Source organism: Copadichromis virginalis, linkage group LG14 (assembly GCF_057382275.1).
Source record: "Copadichromis virginalis isolate Kocher_CV1m ecotype Utaka linkage group LG14, C_Virginalis_male_GT1.1, whole genome shotgun sequence".
Lineage (NCBI taxonomy): Eukaryota > Metazoa > Chordata > Actinopteri > Cichliformes > Cichlidae > Copadichromis > Copadichromis virginalis.
In genome coordinates this window covers 17,367,715-17,395,056 of record NC_140631.1, presented here as the reverse complement: position 1 = coordinate 17,395,056, position 27,342 = coordinate 17,367,715, and the positions used below count along the sequence as shown (strand labels likewise).

The window sequence follows — 27,342 nt, the reverse complement described above, 5'->3', positions numbered from 1 at the left end:
CACCTTCCTAAGGCCTGAAGGATTACGGCTTGTGTGTACACGCTTACACACACACACACACGCCAGTCGACTGAGTTTTGCATCTGTCATTCACTCAGACGTGTGCACTCCTTTAATAATCGAAGTACACACTGACTTAACTTAGTGGTTGCCAAACAAGGACAGGTTATGAATCAGCATACCCATCCCATTTTCATGTTCAGTGCTGCAGTGTTTGTTAATAGGATGGGCTGGGACGCTAGCTGCTCCAGACATGATAGATGAACTTGCATTTGTCGTTCATTCATTCAAGTCTGCGACTAAGGCTAAAGGTATTAGTGCCTATTTTTGTCTCGGTTCCTCATATGAAAGACTGATTGTGTTCATGTTGACAATTTTACTTCAAGGACATTAAAAACAATAACTGCTTTTTTGACATGTTGCTGTTTCCTTGATATCCTAACAGCTATCTGTCCGGTTTATTTATATAGCGCCAAATCACAACAGCAGTCACCTCAAGATGCTTTACATTGTAAAATAAAGACCTACAATAATACAGAGGAAATCCCAACATTTAGATGACTTCTAAACAAGCACTTGGTGACAATGGGAAGGAAAATCTCCGTTTTAACACGAAGAAACCTCTTGGACAAGACCATGTAACCAGCATTAGAGCTCATTATTCATCAGACTTTAAAGCTTAGACCTAAACGTCACAGCGTCTCGTGGAAGATAACCGTGACAATTCAAGTTTGGTGAGCTCACTGCTGTTTAACAAGAGAAATATGTTTTCTATGTGAGCGCAAAGTTATGATTGGTTTTAATTTGTCCTCACCTTTGCCTCTCACTGCAGATACTCGCGTGATTGCTGCCTCTGTGATTGCTCACCCTACCCTAACGTCTTCCCTCTTGCTGTGTTTTCCCCCTCGCTCTTTGCTCGTATTCATACCGTGTATAAAAGACTGCAGCTGTATTTCTCCCATGTGCCTGACCTCGTCTTTTTTTCAGTATTTCTTTTTTCTTTCTTTCTTTCTTTGTCCGATTGACCTCCTGTTTCTGATCTGGGTGCTGTAAAACTCCTGTGGTAGTTCAGCTTATCGTCTGTGCGCAAGAATAATTAGACGTTGCAGAAAATCCATCATGTGGATGATAAATTGAACCAGAGACATTTTGATGTGACCCATTTGTTAAGAAGGATGATCAAAACCCAGCGTTCATTATTCCTTGTTGGAGTGTTTCCTTTAAATGTCCATTACACATGGATTAGTATGAATTCATAAGTTCTTTAGTTTCTTGTCCCAGCTGCTGCTGTACTCTGTTATCAAGTGGCTCGGTGATGGAGAAGAGGATGCAAGCAGGAAAGAAAGAAAGAAAGAAAGAAAGAAAGAAAGAAAGAAAGAAAGAAAGAAAGAAAGAAAGAAAGAAAGAAAGAAAGTCACCATTTCCTGTTCTAGGGAGTGTGCTGGAGGAAGAGTGGGCACTAGTGTGGGCGGCGGGACTTGTGGTGGGTGCGTGTTTGAGCTTTGCGAGTCGTGCGTACGTGCAGCATGGTGTGTGAGCCTCGATGGAGGTGGGGATGAAAGAACAGGATGCACAGCCCTTGAGGAATTTGTGCAGCCTGGTGGCAGGTCTGCAAAACTCATCCCTCCTCGCCTTCTCGCAGTCTCCTCTCCGCTGTCCCTTCCCTCTCTGTCCGGGACATCAGTCACACAGGGGGAGATCCGTAAACTCAGATAGTGAGGAAAATTAGAGGAGAGAGGATGAGAATGAAAGAGCTTGTGAGTGGCAGAGTGGAGAGAAAGGACCCTTGGGATATGGGACTTGGCTTTGAAAGGGGAGAGAGAGAAGTGGAAGCAAATGCAATGAAAGGGACAAAATACATTATCCCAAAGCCCCTGCAGTGACTCAGGGTGGGCGATTCCACAGTTTAGTAAGTCACGTCTTGCTGCCACAGCGTGAGTCACGTATACCCTGGGATATCCGGGGAGCTCTGAACGACTGCAGCTTGCAGCTCACGATTCGTGACGTGTCGACCTTTCGGCCCGGCTCTCCTCACAGTGCGCAGACACAAGAATCCCTGAAAGTGTAAAAGTCATGTAAATTCTCTTTAAAAGAAACCACAGCCATTAAACGTCTGACTGTAGGTTACACTTTTACTTTTACCTCCTATATCGCTTCTGCTCCAATGTGCCAGGCCCGATCCTCTTTTTCTTTTTTTTTCCTTCCAAGTAGCCTCGGGCATGTTCTCTTCCCATTCATTTCATCCACATTCTTTTCCCATGTAAAATCTCGGCGCTTTGTCTTTTTGCTCTCGTACACCCCTTCTCTGCACTGCCACCCCCTTCTCAAAAAAGCAGCTGCTCTCCATTTGCCCTGATTATCCTGGAGACCAGAACAGAACACACCATGTAGCAGAAAGGCGCAGAGTGCACTTTATTCGCTGTGCTGCACGCTGCTTAGCTCTGGATGGCTAACTAGCCACAGCAGGCCTGCATTCCAGGCCTCTGCTGTCAGCCTGCAAACTCTGAACCATCTGCAGCTCGTGACTAAATTGGCTCACCTTTCACAGATCCAACCACGGATTGTGCCTGGGTTTTCAGCTAAATTACCTACTGACCAACAGAATAGCAAACTTATAATCACTGCTTAAAGCAGGGATGTTAGTCATTTTACATCGTGGGACACATACGGCACACTTTGATCTTAAGTTTGTTGGACCGGACCAATAAAATGATGTGATAAATGTGTGAAATTATAGAAAACCTTTCTTTTGATTATAAAATATACATTTTTAATTTCTTTAATTCACACAAAATTCAAGAAACGGTGGACTCACTGATAAAAAAAAAAATGCATGACTAAAAATAAACAGACATTTTTATAGCAGATGGAAAAAAAAACTTTTTTAAGCAGGTTTCTCAGAGCTTTTATGTTTGCTTTGTGCTGTCGGCTTTGTGGTCATCCTGAAGGGAAGAGATCATATGTGTCTCCTCGTTAGGCTAGGGATTTGTGTTTGTGTGTGCGACTGTGAGACAATGTGTTTAAGGTCATCTCAACACTGATCACAACAAAGAGGGGAAACAGCTCCAAAATGCACAAACATTTGACCTCACAGCATGCAGTTCATTTGCATGGATGTAATGTCTTTGACATCTTGATTAGTGATGGTGATGACTCTCAAAGCGGAACCAATGAAAACCCAATGAGAATTGATAATTCATATTTCTAACAATCGACCGGTCCAGGGTGCACCTGGCCTGTTGACTTACCTGGGGGAGGCTCTAAACATGAGTATTTTTTTGGTATGCCGTGGTAATATAATCAATATAGTTGGGTCTGAGGCTCAGACAAAGTACAAGAATGGAATTTGCATTAAGATCTGTCATTGAATTTATTTTTCTACTTACAGCATTTTCTCCTGGCAATAAGGACTGTGATAGCGGGTGATATTTTGCATTCAGGCCTTTCTCTTTAAATTATTTGGAGTTTCAATTTCTTAGCTCAGCTGGGCTTAGGCAACAAAATAGGTTTAGGTCTTACAGTAGCCTGAGGTAAACTAGACCCTTTTAAAATGTTAACCACCTCTTACTAATTCTATTAATGCTTTAATAGAAAGTACTAAAGACAGTCTTCTCCCATGAGCCACGCATTCACAACAGTGCTGACCTTAAATGACATTAGATCCAGGTGCAGTGCTCTCCGATTGGTGCAGGGAAATGGAAACTGTTTAGAGTGGAAGCAGTGCCAAGCTGGCGATATAAATGGAGATGACATTTCTGTCTGATTTGAGATAAGCAAGTTGGAAGACAAGTTTGCACTGTGCACATGGGATTTTTTTAGTACTGAAAGAGAAAAAAAAAAAGATATGCATAACGCAGGATGCATCGTTCAACCAGGACGATCAGCACAGGTGAACGTGAGTTTGTAAACACAGGAAAATCTGTGTCACACTGACGTAGTTCATATTCAAACTTCAATGGAAAACTTCACTGCCCTACAAAAATAGTAACAATATACATTCAAGAGTGTTTCATTACACAAAACAGGCTGTTTGGCATCACTTTATGTTCAGCTAATTGTCTTCAATGTAAATGTAGCAGATGGACATAATATTCCATGAAAACACGGTTTATTTCAGATTAAAATAATCAATGGAAGACCTTAAAATTTCCACAGTGTGTGTAGTTAGTATGATCAACGCTGTGAGTGCAGTCTATGACGTAGCAGTTTAGTGGACGAAAACAAACCAACAGGGTGTTCATGGAGGAGAACCACACAGCAACTAAGCTCTAAGGGCTTTTGTAGAGCTGCGGCGCACTGGGCACAGGTGTTGCCAGTGCTGCTGATTGGAAACAAGCCACGCCTCCTCCTCCCAGATGCCTGCGGAAAAGAACTGCCATACAAACAGAATGAAAGGCGGGCAGGGTGGAGTGGGTCGTCGCACTTTGAACAAAAAAAAGTGTGTTACTGTAACTCACAGAGGCTACGGTGTAGATGTGTCATTTGTCTGTAATGTGTTTGGTAAATGTTTGTTGTTATCTTTCCTTCGGTATCCCCGGCAACAAGCCTTGGGGGCGTCATGGTCCCCAATCATCTGAAATTGTTTTGGCAGTCACAATGTCCTGCTTGATTAAACTGCACATATGTGTGTGCAGACACACACACACAGTTTGACAAGGTGCTGAAGGGGGGCTGCAGGGTATTGGTGGCTCAGAGCTATGGGGTCTGGTCCTCTGGTAAATATCCTACACACACACTAAACAACGGGGATGGTGAAAGAGAAACAGCAGACCTCGAGGAACAGATCCTCGTATTCACAGGGCCTGGCGGGTTTACCTGTTCTGCTCTGTTTCTGTTCCAAACTCGGTACATTTGTGTTGTGGAGGACGCTGGGTGTTTCGGGTCGTTTTCACTGACTCAATCTTTAAGCTGTTTGAACTTACTAGCCAGCTAATGTTTACTGCCAAACACAGCTGCTCGCTGAGATAGGGACTGTGAACCACAGTGCAAAGTAGCGTAAATGGTAGGATTGATATCTTCGTTAGTATCTAATCTAGTTATATTGTTGGACTGCGTGACAACGAAACTGAATGAAAACAGCTTTTCATGTTACGTTCATGGGAACTCTGCTGAGGGAAATGCATCTGAAAGCAAGGGCTCAACATTTTTGGAAATAAGCCCATTTCCATTCCTAATATTAATATCACTCCCCACACCTGTGCAGTAGATGTAAGGCTCAAACCAAATCATTTATACTTATCTAAGTTTAAAGACTGGAAACAGTTAGCTGACTAGTTTCCAGAACGGAAATAATGTCTTAGTCTAATGTCTTAGTATTTGCGGACAACAGTCAATATTTAGGATAGCTGGGACAAGATTTCTTATTCTGTGTGCATATATTTACTTATGAATGCTGACAATTTTTTAACAATCTATAAAAAGAAAAAAGATCCTGTTATCCCTCTTAAATGTTTAACTGTTAGCCTGTTGTTAGATATATTTAGAACACCAAAGCAATGAAGTATGATTGGTCTGTACTATTTGGCCTAAAAGTGGACTACAGACATAAACAGTACCAAAAACAGATTGTATCCAGATACCTGTTGGCCTGGCTGTGTGTTAAGGTATCACAAGTGCATTAAATTTGCCAGGAAAGCAACAGAAACTCATAACCAACCAGTCTGGAGTGATGCTGCAACTTATGATTCCTAAATGTTTGTGTTTGCATAGCATAGCTGTTTAAAATTGTAATAATATTAACACTTAGCAACAAATTAGGAATGAAAACAGAAATGTAAAAATAAAATATGTAGCTATATTTTTACATTTTTAGCCCTTGAGTCACCTTAGATTCCACAACTATTTACTTGAAGGCTGTAAAACTTTGTGAACAGAGCAAGTTGATGAGTCATTCAAGCTCACTTCTGTCTGATGTCAGTGATACTGAGGTGAGCTGTTGACGATTTCAAAAACAGTAAGCACTGCTGTTTTTGCCACTGTTAGCTGCTATTAGCTACTATTACTGAAACTTTCCCTGAAGTTAATCTCAGACACTTGTGTCAGCTGTCCAGAAATGAGAGATTCACTTGTCTGGTATGCTAAAAATCAATAACTGCCACAATATTTGGAAGAAATATGCATGTTTACGTACGTATTTGTATAGCGCTTTACTTAGTCCCTAAGGACCCTAAAGTGCTTTACACTACATTCAGTCATTCACCCATTCACACACACATTCACACACTGGTGATGGCCAGCTACGTTGTAGCCACAGCTGCTCTGGGGCGCACTGACAGAGGTGATATGATATGTCTAAAGATGGAAGAAAGAGAGATTCTGGGTTCATGCGGTTCACACCAGCAAGCAGCAACAGGGACAATCTGGTTTAAACCTGTATCATGGCCACTTTCATTTCAGGATGTCTGTGGGCAGTTTGAGTTCTTGCTGGCCAAACCAGTATCAAGGCAAAGCATGCAACAGACCCGACGATCCACTGTGTCCATTCCATGCTTTGCCTCTCAAAAGTGTCTCACCATGTATCATTGCGTATCATATCATTGTATATTCAGTACCAGTGTGTGTTTTGCGCTGCAAATGCCCTTGTTGCCAAATGCCATGTTCTGGTCCGATCTGTTTATCTGCACGCAAAAACCTGATTTGAGCATGTTCCAGAAAAGTAAATGCTGCAAATTCATTCTGCAAAGAGAGAATGGCTACATCAGGTATATTTTTAAAGCATGAATTTTGTCTGGCCTTTAGAGCCCGGACTTATGGAGATGTGAGGCCTGAGGTGAGCAGGAAGAAGGTGAGGTAGAGGAGCGAGAGCAGCGGTGGTGGAGGCAGATTTAGAAGAGGAAGAGGACAAAGACATAATGAGAAATAGATGATGAAATGTACAAATCTTAAAGCTAGAGCTATTTGTGAAAACTAACAAATACCTGACACTTTACAACAATTTTCAGCTATATTTAGGTGTTTATAATGTTCATTAGATTTCCCCTTTCTTTCAAAATTCTTTGAATTTCTAATAGATTTCTACTGGGGTATAGAGGGTTATCCTAAGCTAAGCTAACCAGGGGCTGGCTGCATTCTTCTAGTCAACGGACAGATAAAAGAGCGGTGTTTATCTTCTCATCCAACTCTTGGCAAGAAAGTGGCTAAAGCTGGATACAAGACGTGACCTCAATGCTGACCCTCACAGATGAGACATGTTTCTCTCTTCCCTCCCTGTAGACATATCAACACGATCGGCCTACATTTGCTGCTTGACAGGTGAGAGCAGGTGGGAGAGCCGTGGGTGTTGTTAACTCAGAGGTGAAAAGAAAGGCCCGGACTGATGTCGTTCTCCGTCCTCCCTCTGTTCTGATTTCTGCTCCTGCGTTGGCGTGAGTCTGCTCTCGGCTCCAAGGGCAAACAAAAAGGGAAACGGCAGCAGGTTGTCACGGCAACACAGGAGCTACTCATACACACAGGTGAAGTGTTTGCGTGTGTGTGTGGATAGCTGAGACGTGTGGTAAATACGTCATCATTCTGCAGCGTGAGGAAGAGCGTCAGTGAGCTGGAGCTGAGGAACCTTTCACGACTTCAGCTGATGAGTGGGCATCTAAACATGGGAGCATGTCACGAGCTTTATTTATAGCGGGCTGTATCTTTAGTAGCTGGTGGCCTATTTTAACACAGACAGTGATCTATAAGTCTCAGCATGCACCACAACATGCAAAAAATAGAACTTAGAGATTGTACTATTAAATCAACCTCGTTCCTGAAAAGCATGAATGACGTACAACATAGAAATTAAAACAGGTTGTATTTATTTGCAAAGCATTTAAATATAACACTGGTTTTGAATGCAGTATCTCGAGAACAAGGCAACATAGGATTTTCAAATTCATCCTATAGATGCATCTACCAAAAATCACAAGTTCAAATCCTGGGGATCTGGACTTCAAGGTCAGAGGTCATCACATTTATACCAAAAGCACATCTACTAGGCGGCTGGGGCATAGCAGTGGCAACTGCCAGTATTTTTTGCATTTGCTGTCAGGAACATGCAGGCTGCTGATGGTAATGTAACGATGTGGGGAATATTTTAATAAGCCTCTAGTACCTAGAGAGAGAGAGCTGAATAGGTCTATAGCTTTTTGTCAAACTCGGGGACCACAATGCTGGTTTTTGTGTAGCCATTTCCCTCATTGCAGAATTTCAAAGATGGTGGTTTTGATTTTTGTGAAGGAGTCGCTCTCATGACTCGTCAAGTGATGCCATTGACTGGCCAGTCGGTGCCATGCAGTCTTTTGATGTCCCATTGACTCAGCTTGCTTGGAACCGCCAGACAGGTCCTACCTGATACAAGATGCTACCATGAAAAAGCCAAAAACCCAAGTCCAGCCAAGTATTGACTAGTGAAAAAGGTCAGTGCCCGAGTATTGTTATACAACTTATCTGAAGTTTGTTCTTATGGTCTCATGTTATTATCTTTATATACTCCTGCATTCTCTGTTGTTTCATCTGCTCTTCTGTCTGCTAACAGCCTTTGAGTTTCAGTAAGGATGCACCCATAGATTGGCAAACCTTTTTTGAGGCATATCTGACAACCTTTGCTTTGCATTTTTACTCAGTTATGACGCATGCTTACTGTGTTTCTTCACACCACATATTCTCTAATGTGAATCTCAAAAATACCTCCAGCCCCCCCAAAACAAAGAAAAAAACACTATTTCTTAGAAAACACTGCCACTTCATCTTCTTTCTTGTAGTTTACATCACTAATATGTGCAAAGCTTATGACTTTTTGGTTACCTTTAATCTAGGTGTCTAATATCTATTTAAATGTAAATGTGCTAGTAATATCTGTTTAAATGTTTTCCTGTGATTATTTTCATGTTCGCTTCAAATAAAATATCTTCCTCTGCTGGTACTTCTGCATGTGTGTACATTCTACGTTTTGGAGAGGCGAAGCATGAAGTGGACACGGTGGACCGGCGTGTCTATTACACGCCTTGGGGTGATATCGCGTTGAAATGTGGGACATTGCCTAAAGATGTGGAATAGAGAGACAAGAGACAAAAAATGCCCATTTAAAGAAGGATATCTGATTACCCTTGGTGGAACGGGAGATTTGCATCACAGGTGTGCAGCAAACCAATCAGCATGATCTGCACTCATTATGGCAATATGGATCAAAATCTCAGAGAATGTTTCCAGTACCTGTTTTTATTCGGAGCAACACATCCTGCCATCAACGCAATGGCTTTTCGTTTCAGGGAAGTGTTTCTTGTGTCAGGAAGACAATTACTGCCGAACACACATATTCTAAAAGCATGGCACTGTAGAAAAAGAGTCCAGCTCAGGCTGGAAACCTCAAACTGCTGAGCATCTAAAAATCATGTAAGAATCTGCTTGTTAAGTAAATATCAGCACTATTAGTTTATATATCTTCAACTAAAAACACAACTTCCAAATGGTCAGAATCAACTTTCTCAATATTTACCCTGCTTGTGGCTCAAGCATCTATTCTGTTGATTGAGTATGTCGCCTTTTGCATTTGTAATGCTTTGTGTTTTCTTTTACCTAATAGAAACAAGTCACCCAGAAATAATCAGTGCTTACCCTCAGCCTCTCTGACGTTTTGTCAGCACCAGTTATTATGGGTAGCACATCTTTAAGCTAAACTCACAGTGTAACTACAACCCATGTGCACACAGTGTCCTTGACACCAGATATTTGGAGCTTAGGAAAAGATCACTGTGGAAATTAAGGTTTGGATCAGGACTTTTTCCTAGCAAGTAATCCCAACTAGGCAGCATATTAATGACTAACTTTATGCTGTGCTGTTGTTTGATAATCTCACATTTTTTGGCTGAAGTTGGGTCCATTTACGGCCTCTCGTTTCTGCCTATCAGGACTCTCATCATGAACTTTACTTGAGAACAGTATAAACTTCATCTTACATCTGTTTTGTGCTAATGCGTTTATATTCGCCTAACCATACTGCTATGGCTAGCCACCAGGTAGCACATCAGTAGGGATGGGTATCGTTTAGGTTTTATCCGATACCGGTGCCAAATCGGTACTTTTGAAACGGTGCCGGTGCTTAAACGGTGCTCGAACCGGTGCTTAAAGAATGGAGAACACAAACTTTGTCCAAAAACCTCTCATGTTCAGCTGTTTTTTTTTGTAAAAAGATAACAATGTGTGCCTTTTCTGCATCTATGTGGCATATATGGCATCACTCTTGGCTGGAAGCAGTGCTTAAACAATGGAAAAAACACAAACTTTGTCCAAAACCTCTCATGTTTAGCTGTTTCCCACTTTTTCTTTGGTCATTTTAGCCTTTTTGGCCAGGGTGAAGGGAGTATCTGCCATCAAACAAGAAGACAGCCGCATGTAGCTATGATGATGTTTGCTAGTTCACCTTACATGCATTAATGTAATAACGTGGTTAGCCTACTCAACGTAAATTACACACGAACAACATGAAGCTACTCATGCAGAGAAGAATGGCTGCTGCTGCCATCATCATCCGTCATCATTTCTGCTACACTGGCAGGGCTAGGGGCCAGGACTCTATTCTTTGGGTTTTTGGGGGATGTTGCTCCGGGTCCGATAACTGGCAACCCACCCGACGTGCACGGTGTGAGGTCTCGCAGCAAGCTATCAAATACGGCGCATTTCTCGGCTTTTAAAAAAAACGCTATGCGTCGCCAGCTGTTTAATCGGATTCTTGGTGTTACCTCCTTTGACAGTATCACAGTATCAGCTTAAAGCACTTGTTGCAGGCTGCTGAGTTTGCATATTTTGCTGTGAAGTACAGCCAGACTTTTGACCGCTTCGCCTTGGACATTTTTAATCTGTAGCTCTGCTCTAACCTGGCCCCGCCTACTATCCTCGGAAACGTAAAATGATTGGCTAGAAGTGTATCACAGCTCAGGAAAAAAAAGCACCGAAATAAAGCACCGAAATGTGAGCTGCTTTTCGGTCTGGTTACTACCGTTTATGTCAGAACCGGTGCCATCATGGCACCGGACACCGGTACCCATCCCTACACATCAGTATATTTCAATTACCTTCCAGACATTACTGCTATTTTGTTTTGCTTTCTTTTTTCTTTTTTTATTGTTTTTTTAATTGTTTGTCTATGTCCAAAGTGATTGCAGAGACATATGTTTTAGTTTAGTTTAGTTTCTTTAGAAACATCTTTACGTAGAAACTAGCGTGCTAACGTCTTGCTAACCTCTAGCTTGGCTAAACCATTAAACTGTCCTTTTTTTGTGGCCACCTTGACGTTAAACATTATTGTAACCTTGACGGGAAAGCCACAGCTTTCGTTTTATTAAAACTGAAAGAATTTTTACAGTTTTCAACTCTCAGTGATGCCGCAGTGTTTGATTATGGGAACTGAAGGAGCGTTTGGACCCAGAAATGGCTAATGGTGTCAGACTTACCAGAATTGCAACAGATTTTGCTTTCGACACCACAACAGTACATTTTCTCAGTTCCCTAATGCTTTAGGAGTAACATTAAAAGAGGTGATGATGCAGTACAGTGGTAAAAATGACCATGTCCTAACATTTTTGAAAGCTGTTGCTGACATAATGTAAATTAATGTGAATTATATATAGGCTTCAGATGATTTGGAAATCATTTTATTCTGTTTTTAATTACATTTTACAGTCCCAACTGTATGCTCCCTGTTTGTTCATGCAGATTACTAGTATGTGTTATTCCATAAATGCTTCTCCTGCTTCCCATTAAGACAACAAGACATTTATCATTAGGATGCTCCTCCTCTTAACCACTCACGAATGTGGCTTTGATAATCTGCCATCTCTCTAGTTTCTTCTTTCTGTCTCGCTTTCTCATGTGTCATTCATGTGTCATTCTCCCCAAGAGCCCAGAGATAGTTTTAATGGCTGGGCGTGTCCATGCTTCACATGCAAATGTGGGTAAAGTAACGACCAGGCAAAATTAAGAGAAAAAAAAAATTCAAAACAAATGCCTAATTAGTAGCTGGGGATTCAAATGGAGCCAAAAGCACCGCAGCCAATATAGCAAACACTTTTGAGAGGGGGAGTAAAGGGGGGGAGGTGATGTAAATGTCAGGTTTAAAGATGTGTTAATGTGCACTTTCTGGTACAGAGAAAGCATTCATTGGCTGGCTTAGGGGGCTTTGTGTGTGGAAGCAAATGCTCATATCAATGTGTGCCGTGTCAGCTCCTTCTTATGTGTGTCTAGCAGTATGTGTTAATTAAAAACGAAATGCAGAAAGCATTACCAAAGGGGAAAAGGATGTGGAATGGCTTAAATGCAAACACCTTGCTTAGCCATGCAAAAGATCAGACTGACACTGTCAAGTTCAGCTTTCACTGGTAGAATTCATGATCAAAGGATTATAATCTGATCCTGGATCGCAGCCTGGCATGAATTACAGATTAATTTGCCCAACGTTAGATACAAAGAATGAATTGGCGAGGTATAGCTGTGCAAACATACAGAAACAGAGGGATGTGCTTAAACTCAGCCCAGAACAGCTTCTTACACTTTCCAGCGCTGTGCCGAGAACGGAAATTCTATGCCTGCATGTTGGTAGCCCCACCAAAGTCAGTAACAAAACAATATGAGAAGCAAAATTAAAATGGGTGTTTTTTTTCTCCTTTTTTTTTTTTTTTACGTAAGCAGGGGGCAAATCCCTGAATGCCTTCCAAGATCCCAGTCCTAATAAACTCTCCTCCGGTCCATGCCAAGTCTAATTTGTCCTCTGCTTGTGTTTCTGTACAGCAGGATCTTGATTAGGACACACACACCCCTCCACGGGGCCACACCAACCTTATCTTACAGCACGGAAGTGAGGAAGGAACCGTCAACACTGACATAATGGGTGGGCCACTTGCAACAAGCACTTTTCCATTAGCTGTGAGGTTTAAAGACTTTGTTTTATTTATGTATTTGGAGAATAGACATTACAACACTGATACAAATTTAGCTAGTGAGAGAGGGATGGTATTAAAACTACTTCTGTCTTAAGACTGTACAAAAGACTGTGAATGTGGGCATCGATTGTAGTGTCACCCAGTGGTTTGTGTTGGACCATTTTCATTTGGTCATCGCCATCTCAGCCAGAAGTGGATATCTGGATAATTCTATTCAATCAAATTAAATTTTATTTAAATAACACCAAATCACAGCAACGGTCACTTTAACTCACTTTATTTGTTAAGGTAATGAGCAAACTTCAACTATCAGCAAGCACTTGGCGACAGTGGGAAGGAAAAAGACAATTTTTAACAGAAATAAACGTGCAGGAAAACCAGGCTCAGGGAGGGGCAGACATCTGCCGCGACCGGCTGTGGGTGAGGGGAGGGAGACGGGACAAAAGACAGACTGTGGAAGAGATAAGAGTGTGTAACTGGTGTGTGTCACTGATTTGAGACACATGCCTCTATTTGAGGCCTTATATCTACCATTAGCATGCTGATCAGACAAACTGAATTCATTCAATAAAAACATAACAATGTGTGGAAAAAGTAAATAGTAGCTATGAGAGGAATTGGTGCTTTTTGAATGGGAGCATATTGGAGGCAGAGTGGGGAAACAGCCTGCTCAGTCCACTGGTAAAACAAAATGTTTTATAGTTCATCAGATTAAATAAAGAAGATAACGTGTTAATCAGCAAGCTTCCCCTTGTTTTGAGTCGTTATCTTACACTAAACTAACTTCCCCTGGCTTTAACTGTGGCATGTGAGAATATTATCAGGCTTCTCATCAGTGGCTGAAGACTTCAAGAGAATGGGTCAGGTGTAATCGAGTGATGAAGGAGAAATAAGAGGTAGGAGGATGTGGGCAGAAGGATGTAAAACGTGTGGAGGATGAGAAGTGCTCCTCTGCTGCATGCCTCTTCCTTTCAGCAGGGGTGGTCCTCCTGGTTAGATAACCCCGGGCAGACAGCCGTGGATGATAGAGATCAGATTGAGATGACAGACTGGAGTGCTGCCTAGATACACACACACAGATGCACACAAAGTAATGAGGTGAAAGTTAAAAAGACATTGTGCAGGAAGAAAAAGTGTGCTCTATTAATGTTTTTTGAGTAAAATTGAGGAAATGAGTTTTCTTTTCTGTCCTCCAGTGCAGGAGCCTTTACCCGCTTTCATTGCTTTCCACTGCGAGTTGAGAAAACATAAGCAAATCAAGAAAAACACTTTTTTAATGCTGTCACAATCGCAGCACCAATGCCAAAGGATACATTGTGTCTATGTATAAGGCACCATCAGCTACGACAAAATGAAACTCAAATTATAGAAGTTCTTTTGTCCTTTTTTGCATAATCTGGCTTTTCTCCAAGGGGAAGCTGACTCTGCTCTGGCATAAAATCCAGTGGAGTGCTGCTGTGTTTGGTGTCCTTGAAGTTTCTCCCATCTCAGTAGCTCAGTCAGTGTCATGGTTCTGGGCCATGTTGGCCCAGTATTCTTAGTTTTCATGTATTTTTGTATTTTGTTCCTTATTTAGGCCATGCTTCCTGGGTTGCTCTGTTACGTTGTTCCTTATGTGTTTTCCCCTTGTGACTCTTACCCCCTGTGTGCCCCTCTGTGTATCTGTGAGCCCTCGTCTCTCCTTGTGTTTTATTCCATGTTTTCCCCAGCCCGTTATGTCTGTGTTCTCCCCGTGCTCTCTCTCCTCCTGTCTGAACCTCTGTGTACTTCCTGTTTTACTTTGACAGTCTCCCGTCAGTGTTGCATTTACTCCTGCTGTGTCTTGTTATGATTATCAGTGTCACCTGTGTTCCCCGTGTGTTCCCACTTCCCTCGTTAACCCTCTGTGTATTTATGTCTGCGTCTCCCTCAGTTTGGTGTCGTGTTCTCCCTCATGACGGTGTGCGCCTCCGTGTGTTTCCTCGTAAGTCAGTTCCTTAGTACTTCCCAGTTTAGTTTCATGTTATTTTATATTGCTGTTATCTTTTGTCAGCAATAAAGCTGTATTTTGAGTTCAGTCCTGTTTTCCCGTGAGTTTGCGTTTGGGTCCTATTTCCTGCCTGCCACACAGCCTGATCATGACAGTCAGAGTAACAATCCATCCATCCATCTTAGTCATCTCTTACTAGACGGGCTAGTTGTTGCTTTTGGGTGGTTGATCAGGAAAAGTGTTGATTGTTTTTCATTTTTTTGCCAATAATGTACTCGTGGTGACCCTTCAGCCCCGATCTAATTGATTTTTACTGCAGCTGAACTCCACTCAAAAATGTGCAAAAGAAAAGAGAGGCAGATGGGTTAAATTTCAAGTAATGCAGCAAAGGTTCTAAAAAGTTATATAAACGAGATTTTTTTCTTTAATGGATTTGTAAAAACATTCTGAAGAAACTTAAACTTGTTGATTATGTGGCGATCCCTTATGAGAAGATATTGCTAGTTAACTAACCACAGTGATCTATCTGGATACATGGTGGTGTTTTTAATATATCTGTAGTTTTACATGCTTCACCTGTTGTAAAATTGGTCAATTTATGTTTTGTTTTGTTTTTTACAACTTCCTTTTCATGCTGTGCATTTATTTATAGACATATAAAGTAGACAGAAACCAAAATGAATGGTTCATATTATAGAACATTCAGGTGTAATTTTGTAGAACAGACGTTGTTGTTTTCCTTGTTCTTTGCTGACTAGAAAAAGAACATCCCGGTGCCCCTCAGGGCTCCATCTTGGGACCCTTTCTTTTCTGCCTGTACATGTTGCATATTTGGTTTAAGTAACACCAGATGCTGGAATTCACAATTTGATGTGAATTTTTGTCTAGCTTTTGCATACCCATGACTTAAGAATGGATCTCTGCTTTTTCAAACTGTGTATAAAGAATAATAATGTGAAGCTCACTGTAGATGTTATGATTTGAAAACTGTGACATAACTCAATCTGTGAAGTTTGATTTTTATTGCAGGCTCACTGTCAAACTAGATTTACTTCATATTCATTTAAAAACCACATTTATGTCAAAACAGTACTCCATCTGTTAAAATGTACGTTAGGTGTGTGGATGACAGGTTCCGTTAATCTAAATAGTCATCACAGTGGCCTAACATCTTTTTGTTGCTTCACTGATACTTGAACTTTTGTATTCCTCAGGGGTTTGTGAGCTGACACAAGTGACAACAGACTAAAAAAATGTATTGTTCCGACTGGAATTTAGAAGCCATTTAAAATGTTAAGTAGTAAAAAAAAACAAAAAAACATGGTATTTAACTCAAGCAGGATAGCTACACATTTGTAGTGTAATGTGTGAGTGCCTCTCTCTCCCAGAGGTCATTGTCTCTGGGCTCCGAGGGCTCGGACTCGGCTTCTCAGTGTGTCTTCACTAATCTGTGTTAATTGTGTCTCGCCGCCAGCTCACTCACAGCCACATATACATGCATACACTCCTCATCTCCCCTACTTGCTCTCTGTTTTCTCAGGCGACCATAATCGTAGCCGCCTCAGGGTTGCTGGCTGTGCATGTGTGTTACACGGTGTTACCCATGCTGCTGAGAAAGAGCTCCAAGGACTCCCTTTACAGCTACAGCGCAAACAAAAAAAACGTCTTCGTGACTTGCAGCAAAAGGGTTTTCCAAAGCGAGAGCCATCTGCCACACTCATCACACACTTCTCCCAGTTCTACAACTATGACACATATCTTCCTCGTGTTTCATCTGTCGTCACACGTCAGGGTCTGCAGCGATGAATCCTGAATCCACACTACTTGAACAGGCTCGTAGCGGTTTAGTTTAAAGGTATGGCTGGTCGATTTAACCTTGATCCTTTTTTCTTTTTTTTTCTTCTTCTTCTTCTTCTTTTGTAGTACGCATTTGGCAACAGTGGGAAGGAAAAACTCCCTTTTAACAGGAAAAACCTCCAGCAGAATTAGGCTCAGGGAGGGAGGAGCAGCCATCTGCTGACCAGTTGGGGGTCAGGAGAGGGATAAAATCTTACATTGCCAAAGCACACTCCATCCATGCATCTTTCCATCCATTTTATGTGGCTTATCTGAGTGCTGCCTGTCCTCATGTCTTCATGAAACATAGCCTTATGCCACTCCTTTGGCCCAAAAATGACTTGACAGTACATGAAACACTTATTTTTGGTTAAGCTTCAAAATAAGCATTTTTCACAGCACTGTAAATCTAAAGTAGTAACAGTACCACACGGGCAAAAACTGTAATCACAAAGCACGTTAGTGCACATTTATATGGAGCTTTTCCCACAGCTGCAATGCATGGTAAACAACAGTTATGTCACACACACACGACAACCTCAAAAGAAAACTGTCAGCACAGTGGTTCGTTCTTGTGGTAGATTTAAAAATGTCCACTGCAGACTTGTAAGCAGTCATAGGTAGATATGGCATTCACCTTAAATATGTACAGTGGGGCAAAAAAGTATTTAGTCAGCCACCGATTGTGCAAGTTCCCCCACTTAAAATGATGACAGAGGTCAGTAATTTGCACCAGAGGTACACTTCAACTGTGAGAGACAGAATGTGAAAAAAAAATCCATGAATTCACATGGTAGGATTTGTAAAGAATTTATTCGTAAATCAGGGTGGAAAATAAGTATTTGGTCACCTTAAACATGGAAAATCTCTGGCTCTCACAGACCTGTAACGTCTTCTGTAAGAAGCTTTTCTGTCCCCCACTCGTTACCTGTATGAATGGCACCTGTTTGAACTCATCATCTGTATAAAAGACACCTGTCCACAGCCTCAAACAGTCAGACTCCAAACTCCGCCATGGCCAAGACCAAAGAGCTTTCGAAGGACACCAGGAAAAGTATTGTAGACCTGCACCAGACTGGGAAGAGTGAATCTACAATAGGCAAGCAGCTTGGTGTGAAAAAATCAACTGTGGGAGCAATCATCAGAAAATGGAAGACATACAAGACCACTGATAATCTCCCTCGATCTGGGGCTCCACGCAAGATCTCATCCCGTGGGGTCAAAATGATCATGAGAACGGTGAGCAAAGATCCCAGAACCACACGGGGGGACCTGGTGAATGACCTGCAGAGAGCTGGGACCAAAGTAACAAAGGTCACCATCAGTAACACACTACAACGGCAGGGAATCAAATCCCGCAGTGCCAGACGTGTTCCGCTGCTGAAGCCAGTGCATGTCCAGGCCCGTCTGAAGTTTGCCAGAGAGCACATGGATGATACAGCAGAGGATTGGGAGAATGTCATGTGGTCAGATGAAACCAAAGTAGAACTTTTTGGTATAAACTCAACTCGTCGTGTTTGGAGGACGAAGAATACTGAGTTGCATCCCAAGAACACCATACCTACTGTGAAGCATGGGGGTGGAAACATCATGCTATGGGGCTGTTTTTCTGCCAAGGGGACAGGACGACTGATCCGTGTTAAGGACAGAATGAATGGGGCCATGTATCGAGAGATTTTGAGCCAAAACCTCCTTCCATCAGTGAGAACTTTGAAGATAAAACGAGGCTGGGTCTTCCAACATGACAATGATCCAAAACACACTGCCCGGGCAACAAAGGAGTGGCTCCGTAAGAAGCATTTGAAAGTCCTGGAGTGGCCTAGCCAGTCTCCAGGCCTCAACCCCATAGAAAATCTGTGGCGGGAGTTGAAAGTCCGTGTTGCTCGGCGACAGCCCCAAAACATCACTGCTCTCGAGAAGATCTGCATGGAGGAATGGGCCAAAATACCAGCTACTGTGTGTGCAAACCTGGTAAAGACCTATAGTAAACGTTTGACCTCTGTTATTGCCAACAAAGGTTATGTTACAAAGTATTGAGTTGTATTTTTGTTATTGACCAAATACTTATTTTCCACCCTGATTTACGAATAAATTCTTTACAAATCCTACCATGTGGATTCATGGATTTTTTTTTTTTTTTCACATTCTGTCTCTCACAGTTGAAGTGTACCTCTGGTGCAAATTACTGACCTCTGTCATCATTTTAAGTGGGGGAACTTGCACAATCGGTGGCTGACTAAATACTTTTTTGCCCCACTGTACCTTAGGTTGGCTATTTTTTAAGTGCACTAGAATAGATGGTGTTTGTATCGGTGTGGGCGCTGCATTGCACTCTGTTCATTGTCACTCACTAGAAACGTCTACTCCAGAAAATAATCTCCTACAGACATGACAATTTTTTTTTTTTTTTTTTTTTTTTATAAAAATAAACTTTATTTCCTTTTGTCTTTTCAAGCTTATTAAGAAAATCAATTTAACATGCGTTTTTAAAGACTGTAGATGATGGTTATAAAATATGCAGTAGCTGTTGGAAATACACAAGAAAATGAAAGGAAATATCAATCTGAATGACCGAATGGGAGCAGGAAGCAAATGAAACAGGCGTAAAAACGAACCTTTTGTTTAAGCAAACAATCCAAAAATAATTAACTTAATTAAGATCCAGTGTTTAGCTGCCCCCGCCTGCACCCTCTAAAATAACACGTCTATTTTAAATCTCAGGCATCACGACTAAGTGTTTTAAATGACAATTGTGGTCAGTAGTCATTATAATTGCAGTGATGTATGTCAAAGTGAACTCTGTTTAACCCCACAATGGCGTTCATTTATTCAGAAGGCAGGCTGGCCTTACAGGATGAACCTGTTCCTGCCGAAAGGAACTCCGTGGAGTGTTTTGGCCCGTGTGTCACTCTGTGCAAACCCCACTGAGCTCATTAAACTGTTAATATCTGTCTTCCTCCTCACGAAACCTCAAACCTCACAAGATACTGTGCACCACCCTGGACACACACACACACACACACACACACACACACACACACACACACACACACACACATATACAGAAGCACTCACTCCTACTCACATACAAAGCCCAGCAAAGCCTTTTCTGGTTAAATGCGTGCCTGGCTGTTTGCTTCAACGCACACACACTCACACACAGAGACGCAAACATGCACGACTGCAGCACAGGCGCTCTTATTTAAACTCATGTGAGTGCTGTCACGACATCCGACCAGTCCTATTTGTTCCACACAAGCCTTGGCGTGAGAGAGCAGGGTCACCCTACTGGCTCGCATGCAAATCCATTCAGCACACACGCAGACACACACACATACAGTGAGACGGTCACTTAATAGATCCACAAATAAGCAAAAAGACAGAGAGAAAGACAGGCAAGCTACCAGAAATTCAAGCAGAAAGGGAGCAGTAGAGAACCCATTAGGGTGAGAAAGAGCGAGAAACATGCAGGAAGGGCCAAAGACAGACAGACACAGAGGCAAATCAGAATCACACACAGTGAAACTGGTAGATATATAGCTGGACAGATATGTCTACAGCAAACAATGGCTGAGGTAGTCCTTAAAAGATATCCCAAGCTGCTTCTCTCACTGGTGGCTTCAAATGGTAGGATGAGGTACTGCAAGCATCTTTATTAGACTCCTGTGACTTTCAGGAAACTGCCTCGTGACCCGTGCAGGTTGAGTTGGGTAAAAGGTTCAGCCATTTTTGTCAAAGATATGCTCATGCATGTGTGCCAGTGATGAACCATATCTGAAAGCAAAAGTGTTTATTGTTCTAAGTGGCCAAAAACTCACTCTAGGTGACTTGTGACTATAATATAAATATGGGTAAACGGATATTCACCTTTGGCCAATCTCTCACAAAAGGTGTTCACAGTGTTGTCATTTAAATGTTTGAATAAGTGAAAAAGGACAGTTTTCTAATAAAGTTCATATCCGTGCGCCAAAGCGGAACATGGGAGCCATGGAACCTGAACAGTTTGCCATATGGACAGACACATAGAGCGATACCTGCATTTAAATTTAGATGGAGGTGACTCGTTATGTCTCATATGGATTGCAAATGGTGCCGGGTGCAAAGATGTTGGAGTCAATTATGGAATAAATAAGGAATGGATTACTAATTACTATATATACAGTATATACATGATGTTAGACTATAAATATATATAAATATAGGGTATAAGGATTTGTACAACAGAACAGTATAAGGAGCATGCTTTGATTCAACATACCTCTCTGAGTTTTAAAGACTGTGTGTGTGTGTGTGTGTGTGTGTGTGTGTGTGTGTGTGTGTGTGTGTGTGTGTGTGAGTGAGAGAGAGAGAGAGAGAGAGAGAGAGAGAGACTGACTCTAGGCCTATATCTGGGCCAGCATCTGTCAAGGTTTTGGGATTTTAAGGGACATCATCACCAAATATGAAACTGGTATACAATGTAATATCACCTGAGTTATAAACAGCAAGTCAACCAAATGTGAGCCTCTGACTGACAATGGAAGCATCAACTGCCTTAGCTTACAGTAACGCCACAGCAAAGACAAAACTATACCCATCTAACAAAGAAGATGATTTGTTTTCTCTATTACTTTTTGGTAATGTTTTAGTATGATGTTCGCCCACTCAGAGTGGGCTTGCTAAAGGAAGATTATTTAAATCAAAACTGGGCTTTAACTACGATTTTCTTTCCGGGTCTCCTATGTGGGAAAGTTAACAAATAAGTATTCTGCAGATCTTTCGTGAATCACACATGGGGGTTTCTTCTCTTACTCAAAGAGGAAACAAGTGAGTGGATGGTTGACAAAACTGGGCAGGAGAGCCAGCCACAATGACGCAAGATAACAGGTGGACATGTCTTATGTTTGCACGGAGCTGACAATGCGTGATGAGGAGGAACAAAAAAAACCCAAAACAAACAAAGCTGCTCACGTATCCACTGAAAAAAGTGTCTGGGATGGGAATGTTTGGCTTATTTCACAAAAGTTATATCCCAAAACATGAAAATAAAAGCCTGTGGTTATGTCTGTGGCACATTTGGCCATTTGGCAAGGTCTTTTGGTGAGTTCCACCTGCGTATTTGGCCTCGACATTTAATTTAATTTATTTATTTATTTGTTGCTGCCTAGCCTAAATATGTCAGGCGTGACAATATTAGTCATTTCGTGCCAAAAAAAGAAGAGTGGGTCATATTCACCCCTCCTCCCTTCTTTACTTGCACGCACAGATAGACGCACACACACGCACTTTCTCCTGTAGCCCCTCCCCTCTCCTTCCTCCCTCACTGCACACACACACACACACACACACACACGTACGCACGCAAGCAAGCAGACACTCAGCATGCTTCGTTATACACTTGCCCACACAGCATAGCGTGCCGGAAACAGACTCAATAGACGCCAAGCTCCCGGTCCCTGCAGGCTCAGAGCCCCTAAAAACACTGGAAGCACCTTACCGAAGTAGGTTAATTTGCCACAGAGACCGCCTCAAATGCGGTTCAAGGGTAAGCCAGGCAGTTATGACAGGGAATGATTATTAGTCTTATTGTTAATATATTATAAATTACAGCTCTGGCCAGTTAACTTTGGCTGGGTTCAGAATCAGAATCAGAATACTTTATTAATCCCGAAGGAAATTAGGGGTTCAATTAGCAGATCAGCTCCTGTAGATGGACAGTTATGGCAGAGTTTAAATATACGTGAAGCAATAACTCGTGACGTGACAAAGGACTCAGCTGTGGTCACTTTGTGCTCTTGTGCTTATTTTCATGCCCTTGCCATGGGGGGGGGGGGATTTGGGGATTTGGTCAGTAGCAGAGACAAAGAGGAGGTGCGTCTTCTGTCTCCTCATTTTTGTTACGGTAGGGTGAGAGGTTTATTGTCTCTGCTTGAGTGCATCCTTTCCCGCTTTTGTCACGATCACCACTCGCCCCCCCGCCCACTTTCTTTCTGCTGCCGAGGCAGATAAACAGGCACGGAAGGGAGGTAGGCTAGACTTAAGTGGGCGAATGCAATTTGCATCAGAGCGACTGAGTCTGCACGATTCATTGATGGGTCCATAAATAGTGCGGCACGCATCCCAAATAAAATCAGACCAGAGATCTCACCCTGCCTCACGCTCTCAATCTCTATTAGGAAAGACGGCATTCACAATTTTCCATCAGTCACGGGGAAAAATACAAAGATGACAGCAATGATGTCACAGGATAAGGCGCAAATGTAGGTCCAATGACATTTGTTAACCATTTACTACTATGAAACAATGTGTCCTGTAAAAGCCGACCCCCTGCGGGAATGTCTGGCCGCTATTTCGCATTAGTTCTGAGGCAATGAACTACATGCACACATCCCAAACAGCGCATGGAGTGTGTGACCTGTGCATGCGAGCAGGAAAAGCTCGGATAATGTGACTTCACGGCACTGTGCGTGTCGCTGTTTTACACACAACTCAAGTATGTCCTTTAAAAGTGACCCATTACTTCTATGGTCTCAGATTAGGCCTACATGAGGGGATCAACGCCAGTGTCGCCTTCCTGTGTGGTGCTAATGAGTGAAGGCAGCTTCGTGTGGTAACTAGGTTAAAGTTTGTAATTGAATCACACAGAGTATCAGTAGTTTTGCTTCTTTTCTTTTTTTCTTTTTTTGCCAAACTTGCCCATGTGAAACATGACACAGCTGGTCTGTTTATGCATTTAATATTTGTGGTTTTTTTTTTATTGTAGTCATACTTGCTTTAGTAATAAACTTATGTATTATGCTGATATTATTTTATTTCAAAATATACCCATGTATACATAATAAGTATGGTTATGGTTAAAACTAACTTAAAGTACCCTATGTGCCTTCAGCACACTCCAGCTGCCCAAAACATGGAATAAGCAGTTGTCTTAAGTGTTGCTCAAGAGGTTAAAACAAAGCTGCTATAGCAACAAAGCAAACGGTTTCACAAATAAGTAACCGCTTTAAACGTGGTAGTGCGTGTCAAATGAAACAAAGGTCTCCAAGGTGGCTGCTTTTATTTTGGTAGACAATCAAGTATCCGGTGCTCGCGCTGGCTAACGTCGTGGTGATCTTTGGACGTTCTACGTGTAGTTACGTCGTAGCCATAGCAACAGCCAGCGCGTGGCTCGCGCAAGTTAAACTTGTTAATGCCTTGTTGTTATTTTTACCTATTTTTCAGGCCAGATAATGGGTAGGTAGCAGTTTGTTCTTTACTTCTTTACATAGTCGACACATAAAAAAGTAACAAGGCTGTACATTCGTTTAACCCCAGTTAACTAGACCGAAGAAGAAGCGCACTGATTTGTTTCTAGTGTTAAGAGTTTATTTTTCTTTTTTTTAATATTAGCCTTAGTTAGTTATTCTCTTTGACTCGTGTCCTTATGTTTTGTTTTGTTTTTAATTACACTTTGTGACATACTGAAATTAAAAAGTAGCTGGCTGCATTCTGTACACAGCGGCTAAACACATCGCTAAGCTGATCCAGCGTTTAGATATGTGTCTGCCTTCATTGGTAATGCATGCTCAGTGCTGTCCAGTTTTTAATATTTTATTCAGATTCATTATATTATAGACGTTTCTTCGCGCCAGCTGCTGCAGGAATACAACATGGTGTTGTGTTTTGGAGGGTGGTCGTGGGAAAGCTGCAGAAAGTTTTAGGTCTATGAAAACCTCTGAAATCTCATTCAAAACCTTCTCACACCTCTGCAGATTTGGATGTTTTTCAATCATGTACACATGCAGTTTGACGCTGTATTTATTTACCAGACAGTACGGGCATATATTTGTCATACAGGGAGTGCAGAATTATTAGGCAAATGAGTATTTTGTCCACATCATCCTCTTCATGCATGTTGTCTTACTCCAAGCTGTATAGGCTCCAAAGCCTACTACCAATTAAGCATATTAGGTGATGTGCATCTCTGTAATGAGAAGGGGTGTGGTCTAATGACATCAACACCCTATATCAGGTGTGCATAATTATTAGGCAACGTCCTTTCCTTTGGCAAAATGGGTCAAAAGAAGGACTTGACAGGCTCAGAAAAGTCAAAAATAGTGAGATATCTTACAGAGGGATGCAGCAGTCTCAAAATTGCAAAGCTTCTGAAGCGTGATCATCGAACAATCAAGCGTTTCATTCAAAATAGTCAACAGGGTCGCAAGAAGCATGTGGAAAAACCAAAGCGCAAAATAACTGCCCATGAACTGAGAAAAGTCAAGCGTGCAGTTGCCAAGATGCCACTTGCCACCAGTTTGGCCATATTTCAGAGCTGCAACATCACTGGAGTGCCCAAAAGCACAAGGTGTGCAATACTCAGAGACATGGGCAAGGTAAGAAAGGCTGAAAGACGACCACCACTGAACAAGACACACAAGCTGAAACGTCAAGACTGGGCCAAGAAATATCTCAAGACTGGTTTTTCTAAGGTTTTATGGACTGATGAAATGAGAGTGAGTCTTGATGGGCCAGATGGATGGGCCCGTGGCTGGATTGGTAAAGGGCAGAGAGCTCCAGTCCCACTCAGACGCCAGCAAGGTGGAGGTGGAGTACTGGTTTGGGCTGGTATCATCAAAGATGAGCTTGTGGGGCCTTTTCGGGTTGAGGATGGAGTCAAGCTCAACTCCCAGTCCTACTGCCAGTTTCTGGAAGACACCTTCTTCAAGCAGTGGCACAGGAAGAAGTCTGCATCCTTCAAGAAAAACATGATTTTCATGCAGGACAATGCTCCATCACACGCGTCCAAGTACTCCACAGCGTGGCTGGCAAGAAAGGGTATAAAAGAAGAAAAACTAATGACATGGCCACCTTGTTCACCTGATCTGAACCCCATCATGTGGTCCATCATCAAATGTGAGATTTACAAGGAAGGAAAACAGTACACCTCTCTGAACAGTGTCTGGGAGGCTGTGGTTGCTGCTGCACGCAATGTTGATGGTGAACAGATCAAAACACTGACAGAATCCATGGATGGCAGGCTTTTGAGTGTCCTTGCAAAGAAAGGTGGCTATATTGGTCGCTGATTTGTTTTTGTTTTGTTTTTGAATGTCAGAAATGTATATTTGTGAATGTGGAGATGTTATATTGGTTTCACTGGTAAAAATAAATAATTGAAATGGGTATATATTGTTTTTTGTTAAGTTGCCTAATAATTATGCACAGTAATAGTCACCTGCACACACAGATATCCCCCTAAAATAGCTAAAACTAAGAACAAACTAAAAACTACTTCCAAAAACATTCAGCTTTGATATTAATGAGTTTTTTGGGTTCATTGAGAACATGGTTGTTGTTCAATAATAAAATTATTCCTCAAAAATACAACTTGCCTAATAATTCTGCACTCCCTGTATATTGTACAACTATTACAGACTTCATGCTGCTATACTTCTTAAGCAGACAGTAGTCTTGGTGGATTATTAAAACACAGTTATATAATCTGACTGTGCATCCTTCATGATGATGATGGCTGAAGGCAAATTTTCTTTCGCAGTAAAATCCTTTTTTTTAATGGCCTTCGATGCTTATCTTTGTGTTATTTAAGCCCCCTGTGAGCCCTGTTGACTTTTTGTGTTGTTGTGTATGTTTCCTCTCACGATTCAAGGCTTACACCCGTGCTGAATAGATGAGTTTATGAACAGCTTGCCTCTCTCACATTAGATTGATTAATAGTCCAATCAGGGCTAAAGCAGGCAAAATGTCACAGGGGAACGGTTGTCATGCAAAATCGGCCTTTTATATCTGTGTCCACGAAAAAGGGTAGGCTGGCTTAATGCTGTCACAGGGCGTCACTAATTTATCTGTGTTGTGTGAGCCAGTGATTGAGGATCTCTGCTGTGTTTTAAATGCAAAGCCTAAAGCCAGTAGGGGGGCAATCAGGATATTAGCGTGCGTGAGCATGAAGCCTGGTCTTTGATTGGATTGGGTTTATGTGTCTGCATTGCCGTGAGAGTGTGAAAGACACAGAGGGAGTACTCGTGCTTGTTTACATGCGAATTCTTGAAGGTTTTAGCGGGTGCATTGGGGCCAAACTGCCTGTCTTTGCATGACTTCATGGATTACTTGCAGTTGTTGATGTTTGTCTGTCTGTTTGCATTGTGCTGCTGGCCAAATCCTTTGTGTCTGTGCTGTACGTTTTCCCATACGTCTTCTCATTCAATATCTGCCAATGACCCGCAAAGTGCATTTAATGTGTGGCACATAGCAGGTCATCTGATGGGAGTGACCTCTGGGTCTGAGTTAGCCAGAGGTATCTAATTTGAGGTCAAGTGTTGGATTGGTGTGTTCCGTTCCCCTCACTAATGGCAAGCCGATAGATAAATGCCCTAAAAGCGTGCACTCGCACATAGACAGAGGCCTGGTTACGCTTGTGTTGCTGTTCTCCTCATGCGACCTTCTGCATCCATTCCCGCATGACTGACTTTATCTCAGGGAAAAGACCTTATCTGGGACTGTAGCAATTACACAAACTGAGAGCACAAGGCAGACAAATAATTGTTCTCTTGCATTACACCTATATATCACCTTCATCCTTAATAAACCATGACACACAGCACAGAAAGTTATTAGAGCCTTGCTTTTTTGCAAAGTCCCCAGGCTTGAAAATTGAAA

The 27,342-nt window shown here is 42.0% G+C and overlaps 1 protein-coding gene across 1 annotated transcript in view; it reads left to right on the top strand.

Moving 5' to 3' along the window:
- Window positions 1-23,751: 23,751 nt before the first annotated feature.
- Window positions 23,752-27,342, top strand: part of lekr1 (Leucine-, glutamate- and lysine-rich protein 1) — a 101,995-nt gene continuing 98,404 nt past the window's right edge. Inside the window, exon 1 of the mRNA XM_085429622.1 lies at window positions 23,752-23,925. Within this exon, the coding sequence (XP_085285748.1) occupies window positions 23,922-23,925 (4 nt within the window). The 5' untranslated portion in view covers window positions 23,752-23,921. The remainder of the gene's footprint in view (window positions 23,926-27,342) is intronic.